Source organism: Manacus candei, unplaced genomic scaffold, assembly GCF_025592945.1.
Source record: "Manacus candei isolate 608988 ecotype Guabito, Panama unplaced genomic scaffold, ASM2559294v1 h1tg000013l, whole genome shotgun sequence".
Lineage (NCBI taxonomy): Eukaryota > Metazoa > Chordata > Aves > Passeriformes > Pipridae > Manacus > Manacus candei.
The window spans coordinates 7,456,492-7,475,194 of record NW_026138061.1 but is presented as its reverse complement, the minus strand read 5'-3'; the positions used below and the strand labels follow the sequence as shown (position 1 = coordinate 7,475,194).

At 39.5% G+C, this 18,703-nt stretch overlaps 1 protein-coding gene across 1 annotated transcript in view; it reads right to left on the bottom strand.

Annotated features, from left to right (window-relative positions):
- TG (thyroglobulin) overlaps positions 1-18,703 on the bottom strand; it is a 147,979-nt gene that overhangs the window by 74,880 nt on the left and 54,396 nt on the right. The window contains exons 34-39 of the mRNA XM_051778582.1: positions 17,926-18,069; positions 15,513-15,578; positions 6,638-6,775; positions 5,422-5,586; positions 4,110-4,332; positions 263-356 (exon numbers count right to left, since the gene is read on the bottom strand). Of these exons, the coding sequence (XP_051634542.1) occupies positions 263-356; positions 4,110-4,332; positions 5,422-5,586; positions 6,638-6,775; positions 15,513-15,578; positions 17,926-18,069 (830 nt within the window). The remainder of the gene's footprint in view (positions 1-262; positions 357-4,109; positions 4,333-5,421; positions 5,587-6,637; positions 6,776-15,512; positions 15,579-17,925; positions 18,070-18,703) is intronic.

The window sequence follows — 18,703 nt, the reverse complement described above, 5'->3', positions numbered from 1 at the left end:
TGCCCCCACCTTCTTCTTGTCCTTTGTTTCTCTCTTTGTCTCTCTTATTTCTAGCTTTTTAGTATACTCTCCTCCTGGTTACCCAACACGGCTCATGGAAAGTCTGCAGGGAATACTCTTGCACTAGTAAAAACACTAGAGTGCCTAATTTAACTTTGCAGGTTCTGTGAACACAGGAAAAACAAGCACTCATGTCAGTTAAATTACTTTGAAAAAAGACAGTGCTCAGCTACAAAAAAAATTCGACTTGTCTCCTACTTACAGAGGTGGTAGGAACAAAGATGTTCAGATACAGGCAGTCTTCACTGACAGACTGTGGCGGGGCCTCTCCATCTCCTGGCTGCCAACACACTGCCCTAGAGACACCAATTGAGAAAGCTACAATAAAAAGGCTTGTACTCTTTTTCCACTGGTGTTATTTCCTCATATTTTGATGCATTAGCTTAATAAAATCATTAAATCTGCAGATCTCAATCACATTTAAAACCGTGCCCACCTATATTTTAGTAACAGGTATGTAGATTTGTACACACACACACAGTGCAATGTATTTGTATGTCAAGAGTCCTTCCTCAGAAGCCCTGCCCCATTTTAAAAAGCTAAGAACTTGACAATATGTTTTCAAAAAACTCACGCTTTACATAAACTGCACAAAATTATCACCAGCTGCAAGGGGAGCAGAGCTGGGGGTCTCAGGCCCAGATCTCCCCTGCTACTGCCTGTACAACTATATAATCCACTCTTTTGATGAAATGTCAGTTATTTATTTTAATTTCTAATAGTCTGTGGGCTACATATATTTTGATTAATTTTCTAATGGTCTGTGGGCTCCATTTCTTTATGTTTAATTTATTTTCTAATGGTCTGTGGGAAAATACAGTAAGTTTAAAATTTTAATGCATTTTTAAAATCTCTTTGCTTTAAGTAGCAGAGCAGACCATTAACAGTGCCAATCAATGTTAAAAGTGACCTTGTAACAGGAGTTCAGGAGCCAACCACGTACAGAAAACCATTCTCTGGCCATCATCTGAATGAGAGTCATATGCTCAAGCATATAAAGTATAAGAATCAAGTGGATGAATTTTGCAGTTCTGTAATAAGCTACTTTGAAGCCAGTTCCTTCTACTTTACAGCCATATTTGTATCAGACAATGAGTTATGGAAAAACATCACAATTTATTAGAGAATAAGCCAAAAGAGGCTATGGAAAGATGGTAATATTTCAGAGAATTGTTTCTAAATTATTATTTTAATGCCTTTGTAAAATTTTGCCTTGAAGGTGTGAAGAAAGTAATAGAAAACCACAAAGAAAAGGACCAGATTTAATGTAATTCTACAATTTTTTTCCATAAGGTGATATCACTCAACAGCTTTCCCACTGACATAGAGAATCACATCATCTCCAACCAAAACTGCTAAAGCCATTTTAGGCAGAGAAAATATGAATTCCCAGGTAGGAATCCTGCCAGGACAACAGGTCTAACACTACTAATCATACAGCTTTCCACAGGGCAGCAGGAATCATCACCCATGACCACGGTTTTTTTTTTGTCCAGCTCCCAGAAGCTCCTCATGCTGGGACCGACTCCAGGGAAAGGCTGCCACCTGCTGAGGCAAGTCCACAGCTCTTCCAGCAGCTAGAGACTTCAATAGCTGGATGGGGGTTTTAGTTGGGTTGGGTTGGGTTTTTTTAAGTCTTTTATCAGGTCCAGGGTGATAAATAAATGTTTCTCTTCCATCACTAATAGTACTGTGCTCGTGTGAGTTTATTATATACAAGTATTGAGCAACATTAATATATAATCCTAAAAAAATCAACACTTTCTATACATACAGAGAGTGAGGTCTCTCCTATTCTCCAAGTGAAAAGTCAAATAATTATATTTTTTAACTGGTCTACTCTGGCCTCCAATCGGGAGGTCTGGAGACACACTATTTTTAACGCTGCTGATGCTTTTGAGAAAGCATGCAGGATCACTCTTGAGGAGAAAAGACAACACAGAAAGAATTGTGTCTTGCAGAATATACCACCTAAAGAGTCTTTCTGCTGTGCCTTTTGCAACTGGACGTGTCTCTCTCATATTGGCCTTTTTAGCCACCAGCGTGCTTGTAACAAACATGGGTAGAGCCCTTCCCAAATCTTCGTTCGCGAAGCCTGGCCATGATAACCCTAAATTAATAATAGAAGATAATGGCCAAATTCTTCATTGGACTAAGACAGCACTGTGAATTCAAAAGATAGGAACAGATTAACTAAGGTCCCTAAATTGTTTTCAAAACCAGCCAGGTTGCTCATTGCAACACCAGGTCTTCAAAGGGAGACCACAGAGGCAGGTAGGTCTCACCAAAGCCCTACAGACACCACACTGTGGCTGTGGACACCAAGAGCTCGTGCTGTCTGTGCTAATTTAACATCACTGTGAACATGAGAAAGTAAAAAGCCACGTCCCACCAGACTTAACCAATGTACATGAGGTTGTGGCTACTGTGGTTATGCTGTTAACACCTCTGCAGGTCAGGTGCAACCTGAAGGACAAGATCACCACAGGCCAGATGCTCTTTCAACTCCCCAAGAAAACAAATGCCACATCTCTTTTCACTCAGTTCATCAAAGACTTTGCTAGAAACCTCTGGAGACAAATCCTGAGTAAAGGAGGGACCAAATAGATTCCACACAGCTGACAGGTGTCTAAATCTGTAGCCTCAGAGTGTGTTTCCACCAAAGCAGGTGGTGATTCATGTCAGGCCTGCAGGCCCTCATCCTCCCAGATCCCTTGCAAAACCTCCCATTTCCTTAACCATGAAGCTCCTGGTCAGATTTGTTTGCTCAAGTAGTTCATCACTAACCACATGAGGACCACTCTTGGTGCCAGGAACTGAACAGGACTGCATGGCTCTGTGTGCATGATCTCAGTAGACCTCAGGTCCATATTAGCTGCCTGGGAAGCTCTTGAGCTGCTAACCCCAGCTCTCAGCCCTGATTTCTCCAACTTCCTCTACAGAAACTTCATGTAGTCCTTTAACAAGTTCTCTCCTTCTGACTGTTCTGCATCTTTGATCTCCCGGTTCTTGTTTCTATCATTATTTTTTTCCTTGCAGCTATTCATGTCTGCCGTGAAACAGTCAGTAGGGATGCGCTGTGAGAAAGGCCCTATAAGAAACACTCCACTTTCAAAGATTATAGCTGGTTTCTTGTTGTTGCTGCATTTTTATTTGCTTTGGGGTTTTTGTAATCCACTGTCCTGACATGTTCCACAGCACTGGTATTCTAAGCAGTGTCACCCAAACCCTCTTTTCTTTAGGAAACAGACACTCACAATTTGTCATTTTGTTTCCCCAGTGTAACAAAATTAAGACTTCTATTGTAAGACTAAATTAAACACAAACATGCACACAAAGGTGATGTCTGTAGAGTGCCTCTAACCTAAACTCACCAGACAGAGATGCCTGTAGAGCTCTGGAGAGCAGGGACAGCCAATTAGAAACACTAGATAGAGGCACTTAGGAGAAATTTAGCCCATCTGTTAAAACAGTTCCTAGCACTCTTTCCATCTTAAGGCATTACCTAAATGTTTATAACTTCTGTATTTCTATCCAAGCCATTTAGCAAGTATTTGTCTTTTAATAGTTTTTGGACAGAAAAGATTTTCTGGGTCCTTCAGCCTGATCTCCTGGACACAACTAGGCAGATAATTTCTATATGAGGCCCACAGCTTCTGGTTACATCAGTGTTTAAATACCCCTGTTTGACTAAATGTCTACAAATTTATGGCTCAGTAGGAGTAAAATATATTTGTATAAATATCAAAAATACCTGTATAAATTCCATTCAGAATGAAAATGCACAGACAGCAGACATTTGGTGGGGAGTTACCTATAGATTCAAGGCGACGTACTGGAATTTGCCTTTTTTCTTAAGGGGCTTGCATGCTTTAACATATAGATGGACAAAATATTCTTTTTGCTAATCAAAGTCCCAAAGTTGTACCTGTCTGTACTCTATAGCTTGCTTTGTAAGAAAGGACATGAGTATTGTGGTCATCACTCCAGCTGCTTTCATACACCTGGACCGACAAGCGCTTCTGTAGATGGTGACAGGGGTTTCTTACCGAGCCACTGTGGCATTCCAGGTTTCCACCCAGGCAGAGGGCTCTGGAGGATTGAAGCGCCTCTCTGCAAGGGGAGGGGCAGCATATGGGACCCCCAGGAACTGGTTGATATTTCTCCATTCTGAGCCAACGCGGATCACCTGGGATTTGCCCACCAGATTTCCATGGGACGGGATGTACACAGACGGGGTCAAATCCAATTCAGAAATGGGCAGGAATAAATCTGTCACAGAGGGAACAGAGGAAAAATAATTGGCTTTTTCAAGTTATTACCATTTCAGAAATGAAAATCAGCCCTATTTCCCTTAGTTTTAAACTATGTGCCCGATTTCCTTCTTTAAATGAAACAGATAAATTTGTGTTATTGTCTCATTATAAAATAATTCATTAAAATAGAGCTATTTCTTTCCTAAAACAATGTATTTGATAGGCAGAAACCAAATTCCAAACCATGGAACTAAAACCCAAACTGTACAGAACAAACGCACAAGTCTAGCTTTTTTTGTCTCTGTCTCTGATTTTGCTGCACTTGACAATGACAACCCCCTTTTCTCTCATTGAGTTTGAACTTGGAAGGTTCTCATTGACTTCTGACTCTTCACAGAATTTCAGTGAAACAAAAACAAAAATTTTCTTCCCTTCCCCTTTATTTTTACCTGGGTTCTAATTACTTCTAATAAATGAAATAATCAGTATTACATGAAAAGAAAACAGTATCTATAGAAATCAAGGGGAATAAAATCAATGAAATTTCTAGTTTCAAATAAGTACTTAACCATATAATAGAATTTTTACCTGTCTACACTGTCTACACAATTTCTTTTTCTCTCTAAAATCATTTTCACTTCTTTAAAATATTAGTTCATCCTGGTTTGGGAAAAGGGATGTCTGTTTGGGGTGGGTTTTTTTGTTTTCTCCAGAGATGGTCCTTAACACTTTAAATTGACAGTGGGCTTTCAACACTCTGTGTGTAATTCTCAGAGTTTAAAAGGAAGGGCATATCATTTTCTGCAGATGAAAAGGATCTGGACTTTCACTACTGTTCTTGTTTGGTTTTACTGTTCTGCACTTTCTAAAGCACCTTTCATAAACTAGACTTCCTTTACCATACCTGCTTCAGCACTAGAGGGTAACATCATGATTTCATGCATTTTTACAAAAAGTGCTAGGCTGTAACTCCACTGAAACGGCAATGGACAAGTGTCTAGGAGACATCTATATCACTTCATGTCTAGTGAGGATTTCCTCACCCCCCATTCACAAGAACTGTGCACAGCTCAGGTCCTCCCCCACAGCCTTAACCTGTTCTTACCTTGTCTCCTGTAGATATAGGCAGCAGGTTCTTTGAGTAAAACCCGGCAGCTGTGTCCTTGCAGGCCGTGTGTGCAGATCTGTGTATCAGGGTAGAAAACGCATCTTATTGCTGAAGGCTGGATTTCTAGTGTAACCACTGTACATGACTGGTTCTTTGAACAAGCTATGAGGTGAAACATGAAGAAAAAGGGCAGGTAAAAATGTATCCTCACAGCAGTTTATATGACATTGTTACACTATGCTTAAAAGAAAGGGTTTAGAACAGGTGAAGCAACAAGATATAAAGTAGCTCTAAAGCAGAATAATGGGATATAAAAGTCCTCAAATTCCCAGAAAATTCTCCAAAATAGCCAAAGGACTAGAAGGTTACATTGGCTTTAAAATGGAATAATACAGCAAGAGAAATATTATCACAGGTTTTAGAAGGAGAAAAGCATTATCTAATAAAGTACTGATAACCTCATCTGAATTCAAACAGTCCCCAGGGAGCCCCAGAGAAAGGTTTAATTCTCAGTCTGTACTCAGACGTGGGTATCCAACACTTTGCCTCTAGAAATAATCCTTCAAACAGTTACAGGAAAAGGAAAAAAACCCAGTTAGTTACACTGCTCACCCTCACAAGGTGAGGACCATCTACTGAAAAAAGTGGGACTATTATCATCTTCAGCAGTAGGTGGGAACTTTTCCTTATTTCTACTGCCCTACAGCATTGAGGATTTCCCTGTCATGTGTAGTTAAAGGACTCTTTCCTGTCTAGTCAAGCTGTTGATTAAAGCAGTTCCCTTTGCTTCATTCCAGCTCTCAGTTAACCACCCTCACACACCACCACTATAGGTTACTTTAGGTAGTGGTAGGTGGGTCTTTCACCTGTCTCAGTCGATGAGCTTCCCTTAACTGTCCTTTAGAAAAATATGACATCATCACTTTCATTATTTGCTACAATATGCTCCAGGTTGTACAATGCCTGGAGAAGTAAGAGATGTCTGTGCCCAAGAAGTGTCAAAATTACACAATCACTGTATGGCATTTTATGTCTATTGTATATTTCACCTGCTAAACTATTTCAGGTCCCTTCTCTTAGACTCAAAAACACTCGAGTAGTATTTAAAAATAAACAAAATCAGTGTATCTATGTCAGAAGTGGGGGAGCTGTTCTTGGTTTTCAAGCTCACAGATCAGTATTTTCTGCAAAGCTATGAATGACCATTTCTTACCAGATAGGCAAAAGTCTCTGGCAGTGGAGAAGTCATTGGATATGTCTCTACTAACTTGCACAACTTCAAAGTTTGAGATGGATGAATCCACAAGAACAGAGGACATATTTAAGGGTTGCCATACATCCAAAAGCTCTGCTAAATGAAATGTAAAAACCAATATAACTAAAAGAATCAGTAAAAACTTCTGAGGAAACTAACATAGAATTAAAAGCATTGGGGAGTTCCCCAATAAACAACTTTCATCTTCCTTTGCATCCACTGGGAATAAATGAAATATAAAGGTTTACAAAGTTAAGAAAAAGATAAATGTGAAGTAGCTCCATCCAGGTTTGCATGTAATTCCAACTGATTTCAATAAAAGGAACAGGGTTAAATACATTAAAGGGCATGAGTAATAATGCTTGCACACAAGTTGCTGAGCAGGTACAGCCAGTAAATCCTTGGAAAGTAAATGGATGTTAATTTGATCACTTCATTCTATTTCATATGTATATATACAGAAACATACATGTGTAAATATAATCATGTGTATCACATATATACAAACATGCATATCACAAATATACATTTTACATGCATGTACATGTGTGAGCCTCTACATACACATAGGTACTGTCTCTAGTGTTCCTCAAGAATTGTTTTTCTCTTTCACAGTATATTTTTAAAAAATGCCACAAACATTCCTTTCTCATACACAAACAGATAAAAATATCTGCAGACTCTCAATTTTGCACACAGAAGACAAAAAAAAGAAGGCTTGAAAAACAATGGGCCTTTAATTATTTTAGTTCCTTTCAACAGTTCAATTTGTTTCAAAAGCAGAAGACCCCACTGTGGCCACCGAGTCCTAAACAGTAAGTTGGCATTATCCTCTCCATGTAATTGTAGGGTGAGGACAGAGCTGAGTTAGCTCTTCCTTTGCTATTCCTGGTGAGCGGGTCTTGCCCTGTTGCTAGAGTTCATTTACCACACAAATGCAAAAGTTGTGAATGTTCATTTCATTAAACATTCCTTTTAATCTACTGAGAAATCTACTGAGATGGCCAAAGTTTCATTCCTGAAGCTGAGGCCTGGGGACCATATTATCAACTTGGAAATCCTGGTGTTGACATACTTGTCCAGATGATGAGAACCCAAGAACCAAAACACACCATGGACAAGGCTGATTCCATCCTTCCTTGAGCAAATAGGCAGGGAATAGCAATGACTAAATTAGATTTTCCAATAATATTATTCCAAATAATTCATGACAGCACAGGGTAACTTGCCACAATTCAGGGCCCTACATTGATGCTAAAAGTCTTCACTTTTGCAAGGTAAATCCTTCCCTTGGAAGCATAAACCTCAAGCACGAGTTATCTCCCAGAGGACAAGCTGAAAAAACCTGATGTGCTACCACTATTGCCAAGGTTAATGCCTTAGTGCTGGTTCCTTTGTCATCACCCTTGTTGAAAAAAACCTCTGATGCAGTGATGAACTGATCTACTCAACTCCATATAACCTCTCAGACAGCCCTGCCCCAGTTCAGGCTTTTGAACTAGAGGCAAGAAAGAAGGACTGGGTCCCATGGGTCCTTTACAGCCACTTCAAAATCATTCCATTCCTGTTATATTTGGGAGCAACTCCTCTGAGAGAGGTGCTGAAAGTCTCCAGCTAAGTAGACATGAAGGTTAATTCAGTGCTGCACCGTTGGATGTAAAAACCACAAGCTTACTTGATGTCACAGAGTACCAAAGTCATCACTAGCAGTCTGTTCAGAGGGAGCCTGAACTAGTCAGGGGGCAATGACCCTGCAGTCACAGTTTGACCTGTGCAACAGACCCACCGCACTGAATATTTTCTTACCCTTAAGCACAGACTATTCAGTCATTTTAGAGGAACAGAGTGATTTTAGTCATGTGGAAATAAGTATTTTTCATATTCTCAATGATTTCTCTATTTGAAAGCATTTAATATGAGTTGTCATATGACCCATGTCAGAAAATTTCAGCCTCTCCATCTAGTGTGCCAGTTGGTGACATTTATTTAGAAAGACATGTAAAAATAGAAATCAACTCTGTAAGTAATGGAGAAGTAAGCATTACATCCTTTCCAGAGATTGTCTGCCTGCACTACTAGACCCTCCAGGTCTTTCTTTTCCAGACTAAGTTTTACAGGTTTTGTGGTTTTTTTCTGAAAACATGAACAAGAAAAGATTTCTTTTATCAATATGACTCAAACTTTGTTTTTCCATAAGAGCAATGTTGCCATCCTGTGCTGTGTACAGTACTAGTAACTGAGGTCCTACTACAGGAACGAGCAATCTCTCTAGGTTCAGACACAAAGCTTCAAATTACCAGCTGTGGTTCTTTCAAAAGAGAGCTTTGTCTGGATTCCACTGTAAGGCAAAAAGTCTGGGTGTATCAGTGGTTTCAGAAGATATTTCCCCAGACAGACTCTCTTCCCATAGCTTCCCTGACTCACCGAGTGACCTCGGGCAAGTCTCATCATCACATTTCTCCATTTCCCACACACCAAAACAAATCTACAAAAGCAAAATAAATTTCTTGGATTTACACCTCTGACATTAAATTTGGCCTCCTATTCCGACTTCACAAGATAAACTTCCTACTTCTACATGAAAAGATACTTATTTCATCCCTTTATGTGGCATTGGTCAAGTCAGTAACATGCATTTTACATGCATATAAGACACAATGGGCACTTTGTAGCCCATGTTAGGCACAGAAGAGTGACCACTCATAATGGAAACATCCGTATATCATACATTCACACCTAAACTGCTTATTCATTGCCCTAAATCTCACAGAGGTGACCCTTGAAAAATCTCACATGGGGTTGTTCTTTAGGTTGGGTTGGAGTACGGAGTGGGTTTTTTTTCATTTTCAGTCCTAGATGAAATATTCATAACCTCAGATCAGATTTATATGTTGAGACTTCCAGTGTTTTTCTTTTCCCTTCCTCTGCCCAGCTGATTCCAGATGCAGAGAGAGGCAGAAACACTAATGCTTACTTTAATAACAGAGCAAAACTCTTTAACCCAGAGACGTGCATGGCACCACTGTGGACGCTGCCAGCCAGCAGTGAGCTGCAAAAGAGATTTTGGCTATTATTTGCTTCCTTCTTCCCTTCTGCTCGCAGTAGATCCAGCAATGCCCATAGATCCCCACTTTCCATGGCTGATCTAAACTTGACTTGTCTAGAAACTGCTCTCATGAGGCACAGAGCTACAACCTGGCACTGCGTACTGGAAATGCACAGTGCACCTGATGGGCTGGAAGACATTTCTGCTTTATATATAGGTTAAGCTCTGACCTTCCAAACCACATTTTGGCAAATGCTTTGATTGGATAATTACAGCCCTCTGAATCCATCCAGCCCTATAACTTTTACTGCAAAATTATAGATGTCCCATACAGAGAGCCTCTCTCTTCCAGATGTTCTTGTTTGGGTAGGCAAGGTTTAAGACTGGATTTGCAAAAGGACTCACGCTGGCCTTACTCTGTTCCCACTCCATTTATAAGATCAGAAGACTGGAAAAGATTTCCTGGGGACACAGAGTTCAGCCTCCCACTTTCACAGGCAATGAAATTATAAACTCTTTGTAATAAAGTCAACTAAAGTTTCATCACTGACTTCAGTGGAAAAAAAGAGGCATCAGTTCTGAGCGTGCTGGAAAATTTAACATTTTATATAAGGAAACAGATACAGAAATACAATAAACTAACAAGTTAAATTTAAAAGAAAACTCATGAAGTTGAGGAGGTTAATATGAGCTTAAGAAGGCACATAAATCAGATCTGTGTTCAGTATACCTGATTTATTTTTGAAAGACAAGTTCTGATCTTAGTTCTGAGATTTGTGAGCCATATTCAATAGCCCTGAGTCAAGCCCAAAACATGCTTACAGACCGAACTCAGTGTTTTATATTCCCAGTATTCAGAGTTTATTCTCAACAAAGACTGCTAACCTGTCTATATACCAACAATCTCCAAAACCAGCAAATCATCAAAAGAGTGGAACTGTAGAAAATATATCCTTCCTAAAATATAACTGCTTCTCATTTTTGTCCATCTACTGAGATTTGTATAACTCAAAATGAGTAGTTCTCTTTAAACTGCTGCATAATAACTGTAATCACACCTGAGACAAACAGGTCCCAAAACTAACAACTGTGTTATTTATGGTCTTTAGCAGTGAGCAATCTTGCTATGTTACTGTTAAATGCAAGCTTTTTGCCTATTTTAGGGGTGCCAGTTACAATAAGTGATATAGTAGTGGGATATTAAAACTGTACTATATATTTATCCAGGTTTAAAGCAAGCCATTTTAAAAAGGTTGAAATTCTCATATTTACAGACAGAATAAAAATCAAACTTAAGACCAAAGATAGAGCAATTCCACACCAGAGGTCCGATTTGCTGTGTGGGAGCACAGTAGATCAGTTCCCAAAGATGGATAAAAAAAGGCTGTCTTTGTTTCAAAGCAAAAATCTCTCTGAAAAATACTTGGCATTGTGGGAAAACAGGAAGACAAATGATACTATTAATCACCAAAGTCAGCTACATCAGCATTTGTACTATCAGCATCTCATCTCTGTTGAGAATAGAAATACCCCACATGCTGACATAGCCCCATGGGAAATTTATTCCCATGTTGGAATATCCCATAGCCACTGCTCAGTCCTGCCTCAAGGGAATGGCTGTAAATCACTAGGGGATCACTGGAGGCAGAAATAGGAAGGGCCTAACAGATCATTACATCCATATGCCTCAGTGGTTTCTTAATTAATTACTTGATTTGCATGGAATGGGAACAGAGCCCATATGATCTGTATACAATCCACAGTCCCATGCAGAGACCACCATTAAAGGGCCACTATATTCTTGCAGTTGCCAAATCTAAAATAGACATATCCTAGTTAGAACTGAAGACAAAAATGTTCAGTAAATTTTGGATAATTACTGTATACAATTCACAAATCTCATAACAAAGTCAAAGTCATACATTGGAGTCACTGCTCCCACATGCACAGGAGTATTTTCAGTCTCTCCAGTCTGCTTTAAGCACAAGTGTTCCTTCTAAAAATCCAAGTAACATGTTTCATAGATTGTTTTGCTTCTTTCAGGCTTAATTGTAAATACATAAAGACTTCCAGAGCTCAAACCCCTGTGCATAAACTGTTTGAAAAACAGCATTACATACTGTAAAATTACAATACGTAATATATATTAAAAAAAACCCTTTTCTTATCTCTCCTAGCTTACAGCTGGCTGCAGAAAGTTCCATCTCAAACCTAATTCTGAGACCTGGCTGTTTCCTCTTTTACATAACATTCCCCCATGTTCACACAGCTCAGTGGAGTTGTTATTTAAATACCAGTGTAGGTAAACCAAAACTGCAGGATGACATATGAGCATCTTCAGCACGGACAGTCTTAAAATAACAGCTGTTCTCCCACCATTAAAGGTCACAGATCATACCTGAAACTCACCACAGATGGTTCCATACTCAGTGTCATTACAGCACATTTTCTTCAGGGGAAAAAATGTTCCAAATGTAACAAGTTGGACTTTCCCAGTCTGTCCAGACTATCGATTTTTCGAGCATTATTTCTTAGATCACAGAAACTATGTGGAAATCATAATAGCCCAGTAGGAGTATGCTCTGCTCCATGCAATGGAGGTATGGAAGTAAATTAAAGTATTCATTCAGTTAAAAATGAAAACCACACATTCAGTTAAACACACTATAGCCTGGTGATGAAGATGACTTGGAGAGTTTAACCTTGTAGCAGAAAGGATTTTGCAAGAATACAAATAGGCAAAACTTGTTGAAGCAACAACAAAACAACAAGAATTCAGGTAAAAGTTTGCAGTTCACCTCCCTCCTGCTAGAGAGTAGTGACCTGCAGGCACTACAGAGCACTTAATTCCTGGTTTTCATAGGCTAGTGGGGTATCTAATGAGTGTTAGAAACGCACAGCAGTGCTGCTTGTAGGGGGAGTAATCTGGGAAAAGCCCACTGGAGCCTCAGGCTTTTGAAAGGAACCACAGGGCTGCAATGGGTTGCTGGATGATCAGTCTGACACAAGGCAAAGAACAGGAAGAACCTCAAGCCTCCCCTCGTGCTGTGTCTCTCCTGAGGTTATAGCCTCACACAGAGAAGGGACTTTTTTTGCAGCTCCCTGGTGTCTGCAGGCTGCTCTATGACAAGGCATGAAAAGAAGTCGCTCTTGAAAATTATTTTTCTCATTGCAGATTCAAAAGTCTGGAGATTTTATGACTATTACTTCTGGTGAACTTCTTTAAAGCCCACACCAGGGAACAGAAGGAAAACAAATACCTCCCCAATCAGCAGAGCCTTTCAAAGGTGTTTGAGAGTGGTCTCAGAATTACATTAACCAGCTCCCTCTGCAGTCATGGGTTTGTATGTCCAGATTGTTCCCTGACCTGATCCTCCTCCACTGAGGATAAATCTTCCTTGCTGCAGTTTTCCCCCCAGTCTGTAGGGCCTGAAGACTGGACTTGCCAGTAAAGACTGAGGTGAAGAAGGCACTTTGTCCTTTTCCATATCCTTTGGAATCAGGTCTCCTGCCCCATTCATCAGCAGACCCATATTTTCCCTACTCTTCCTTTTGCTACTAAGCACATACTTGTAGAAAACCTTCCTGTTGAGATTTTCTGTTGGTTTATGATCCTACAACACCTTTACCCTCTCTGTTGAGAAGAGTACTTAGTAAAACAGGAAAGCATCTACTTCCCACAAGACTGAAAATAAGTCTACTCATATGGCTTTCTTCACAGTATGTTGGGGCTGCAAACACCACAGATATTGAATGGAGCAGCATCCTGACTGCAAATGGGAGGAAGCAAATTGCTAGGCAGTGTCCTGAGCATTGCAAAGTGGCTAACTAGGAAAGGAGGCAGTCAAGTGAATTAACTGTCCAATGAAATGTAGGCCTTGATGGTGCTCTAGTTAACTCAGCCTCTAGACTGAACATAACATCAGCTTCACTATTCCACAGAGCCTTCTGGCAAAGCATACAAATCTAAGTATCTTTCTGATCTTTGGATGGAAAAAATTATATTTTTATATGTATATATATGTGCTTACATGTACACACACAGATATATATATATACACAGCAGTGCCCTTTAAATAGTGACATTTTCTCACACTCACCATCTGGTTACCACAGAGGAGTCACAGTAATTTTTTTTCCCATGTACAAGCATTACAACAACATACAAAATTCACTCACTTTTCTGTTATGTCCAACTCTAAAACAGTTAGTCTTCTATAGCATATATTAATATAACATATATAATTACCAAGAATTTGGAAACAATGTTTTTGAAATTTTTTCAAAACCTCTGACAACAGAGCACAATCTGACCTAAGCAGCCAGGCTGGTACTTTTACTATTGAAATGAGGCAGAATAAAAGAAGTACAGATGATGCCCAGTTGCATTTTGAATGCGTTGCTGCACCCACTGATGTCAGATGCAAAGTCTACAGGATACTGGTGCTAATTTGACTTCCAGGCCAGTTGTGCTCTTTATAATTCAGTGACATGTCCTGACCACTGTCAGCCCTCAGGACCACAGCTCTAATCCAGAATCCTGCACCCTTGTGGGAGGCTCTGCCTGCTTGGGTTGCTTAACCAGACCTTTGCAAACTAGAGACATCCCTAGTTGCTCTGCATTTGAAAAGATGACCTGGAAGTGGGTGTGACAGATCAGGGCTGTTACCAAGGGCAAAATGACTCACTTCCTGGGCAGCTTTTAGAGTAGAAAGTAAATGACAGCAGACCTAATTTCCTTAAGTGCTGTTTAGGTTACTGTTTTCCTAGACTTAAGTAAGCAAGAAAAACAGAAACATGACAAAATTACTACTAAGCTTCACTCTGGGAGGAAGAAAGTTTTAGTGACATGGTTTTCCACATCCCATGGGAAAAACAGTTTGCAAAGGAGCTGAATTGCCCAACCTACACATTACCCCACCAGCTCTTCAAAGCATTTCACACAAAAATTATTTCTGCTTACTCATGAAGTAACAAGTTCTCCTTCTATTACATTAAACTGATAATTAAAAAGCACAAATTCTACTAATAAATACAAAGACTGTGAACTTGATCATGACTAGTGGCCATGGATATGATGATAAAATAGATAATAATAAATTCTAAACTCCATATTGCAAATATCAACCATCCCCTGTAAACCCAGTTGCATAGAGTTTAAGGAGAGACAGATATAAACAGATTACATATTTGTTCAGATCAAACAGAAAATCAAAGGCAGAGATGGACGAGAGTTCTCAATTTCAGTTTAACTAGAGGGTTAAATTGAGTTTTCTAATGACAAGTTAACCTGCTTCCATTCCATTTCACATGGCATTTAGCAGCTATGCTGTGTACTTCTGGAAAGGACACATCAGGGAAACCTGTAGCTGTTGAAAATTTGCATATTTTAGGGGACAATAGACACAAAGCCCTGAAAGACAGTAGTAAAGTTTCGTTTATTAAGAGGATCCACCCACTTTTAAAATAACACGTGAGTACCATAAGATTCATCATACTTGTTGAAAGTGATGTGACATCCACACTCACAAATAAATGTCTTTATCAATCCTGCCAAACATTTTGCTTCAGTGACCTCATGCGGCAGTGAATGTGAGATATTAGGTCAGCATTGTAGATATGACAATTCTTCCATTTAAATGATACATAATTAATAAAAATAAGTCATCATCTAAATGAGTAACCTCATGGGGAACACATATATTTCACAATAGTGTGATCTTTTAGCAATGCATACAAAATAGAGGATGTTTCCTGGTTTTTTCCTCAATACATAAATGCACTTACCACTTTCTGGTCTGAGAGGCAAACTAACAGGTGGACAGAGGTCAGGCATGGTGCTCTTCAAGTCAGCTAAAAGCAGAAAAAAATAACACATTTGAAAACAATTATACTTGAAGGTTTAGAATGGAATCAATATCTCAATATTTCCAGCATTACTTCTAGGATCTGGATGTTGCATCTTCTCACCACAAATACCAAGAGTAAGGATGTGAGGCTGCTTTGCTATCTAACCCTTTTGAGTTCATACATGAAGCCAGATTTCCCTAAATTTCCATCTTTATAAACATTCTTCCAAACACTTTTTGGGGCACAGTTATGAACAATTCATTTCAGTAGCTCTGCGGTTTTTTCCATGCACCTCTCTGCATTTGGGCTTCGGCATCACAAGAGACGTGAGTTTTTCTCTGCTCCCAGTAAACGGGAATTTCTCAAAATAGGAATTAGAAACAAGGCAGTTTCCAGCACAGTACTTTCCAAATTAAAATTCAAGCAAGAATTCATTTCCATACACAAGACTTCTCATTTGCTAATATTTCCCATAAATAATTTGCAATCACAAAAAAACACACATCAACTTAACATAACACATTATGAAATGTGGAGGCACAAGTACCTTCCTACAAGACTGTGGACTAAAGCAAAAGACCCTGTTTCATGCTAATGTCCCCGCTGCCTACGGTAAATCACTCCTTCAGATTTCACTCATTTTTCTTTTTTAGCCTCAGAGCCTTTTTGTTCCTTTTCCTGGTTCCCAGACCTTAGCACAGCAGCACAACTGATACAAATTTTTGTCTGTAAATATCTCCATTTGCATAAACACCTGTGCCTTGCTGTGTGTTACAGTGCCTTGGTGTGTCTTACAGTGGAAACACATCTGAAGCTCCCTCACTACATTAGGAAACACCACTGTCTCTCCTGACACTCCCTGCTTTGCATAAACCCATGGCTCTGCTTTGTCATCCTTCTGTCCATCCAGTGAGAAACATCCTTTATTTTTAGTTGGTTCTTTGTTGACAAGAGGAAAAACAATTCTAAGAACTAAAAGTGTATCTACCCCTCTTCTGTCTGCTCTTCACCTTTCTACCATTCTTCACTGTTACCCCTGATTCCCTCTTAACTCCCCCTGCCACCAGGATCCTGCCACTTTATCAGGGCTGTTGTTCCCTTTCTCTCAGTGCTAGATCCTCAGCCCATCCCTGCCTAGCTTCTGTAGTGCTTCCCAACCCCATGCTGTCTCTTACCTTTTAACAAGGACTGCCCCACTAGAGGAGGACATGGATGTTCCAGGGGGCATAGAGCCAGCACAGGACTTGAAAAGCTCAGGACCGAGTTCATATTTCAAACACAGAGTGTGAATGAAGGTTTTCTCTATCAACACTGTAAAATGCAGCATACTACCATGATATCTGATCTATCTCTACACAGCTTTAGCTGGATTATCTTTCTATCACATTCCCTGGACAATATATATCCAGACTTTGTGCCTCCCCTCTCCTCTCAGCTATCAGCCCTTCTCTACTCTGCAAGAACTAAGGGAGTGTAAAAGCAGGAAAAAGTACTCTTTATTCAATTTTTTCCCTGATTCTGTCAACATCACCAGACCTGCCCCCATGGGGCCTCTCTGCTCTGGAGTTCAACAAGGCTGTGCCTACGTGACTAAGTAAAAGGCTGTCCTCCCAATAAAGGGGGACACAGTCAGGCAGGCAATTGTCTTCCTTATTGTTTCAGTTATGTGAAATCAAAGCTTAACAAAGTAGAACTAGATCTGCCCAAAAGAAGTGTGACAAATGAGAAATCCATTTAAAGTTTTTAATGAAGTAATGGAACTTTTGTTTTGCTACGGAAAATAAAATCCACTTTGACAAAGAGTGGTTTTGATTCCTCCTGAGGAAGTAACCCAACATCTCATAACTGCTCTTCTGCTTAAACATGTGATAGCTTCTTACTGCTTGAAAAATACAGTGCTACCTTGGAATCTGGTCTTGGCCTTTTCTTTACCAAAACAGTCAAAAGAAAATTTTAAATTCTGTAGCAAAACCAAATCTTTTGAGGTTCTGTATCCACACAGATGGTAAAACCATAAGCCCAGCAGTGAGCAAGAAACAAAGAATGATTTACTGACGAGGACTGTGCAGTGGGGCAAAATATATTTGAATTCCAACATCGGCCACAAGTCTCCCATACAATCCAAGAAATTAAATTATACTTCTTTGAGGTATTACTATTCTTTTTCTATTAAAATGGAGACTAAATTGCGCTTTTCTTTTCCTTGTACACGCTTGTCTGCCTTGTCTATTTGTAATCCTTGCAAATGGGTCCTACAGCTGGAAGCTGGAATTTGTATACAATGAAGCTGAAAAATAAACTTCAATGCGCAGAAACCAGTTAGAAAGGTCATGTGTCCTGCATCACTTACCAGGCTTCTGATACCAGCCAAATGGGTGTATTCTGACTTCAGCATCTGGTGAACTACAATTTGAAATGTGCCAAGCACTTCTTGTTTCCTCAGCACATGTCTGGATTCCAAGGCTGTTCAGAGTCACGCACACGATCTTTCCACCTGCCAAGGAAATAAATGGTTATAGAAATCATAAGGAAAATTTTCCTCTTCTAGATAGTTGTGAGGAAAGAGAACACAGCATGGTTCCACTGTGTTAAATGAAGTTCAACTGACTTAGAAATTGAAGGCAGGAAATATCTAAAATGGGCCAAGTACCTGAAACTAGCGTTGAAAAATCCCAATGAATTCCGTGTGAAGGAAGGTGGGTACCAACATTATTAATTATTATAATCCAAGGTCACAGAGCATCTCCACCAAGCAAAGATCAGGACTCTTTGAGCAAGCAGCCCTTTCAGGTTAATGCAATCCTTGAAATTGAAAATCTGCATGTATATTGAAACATGGTCACTACTTACATCAAGATAAAAATTCTGTCTTTCAAAGACCTTGTGTAAATTTTTTTGTTGCTGAAAAAAAATGGAGGGTTTGAAACACAGCTAGCAGATTCACTGAAGATTTTAGCTCATATTAAAATCATTGCTGAAAGTTCTTTTGACTATACAAGCGTCAGGACTGGATGCCTGAAATGTCACAGATACTTAATATCAGATAAACTAAAGAGGTGTGAGTTTTCCATGTTTAGTGCTTTAAAATTCTTCATTTATTTTACAACTCTTTAAAGAAACCTAAAGCC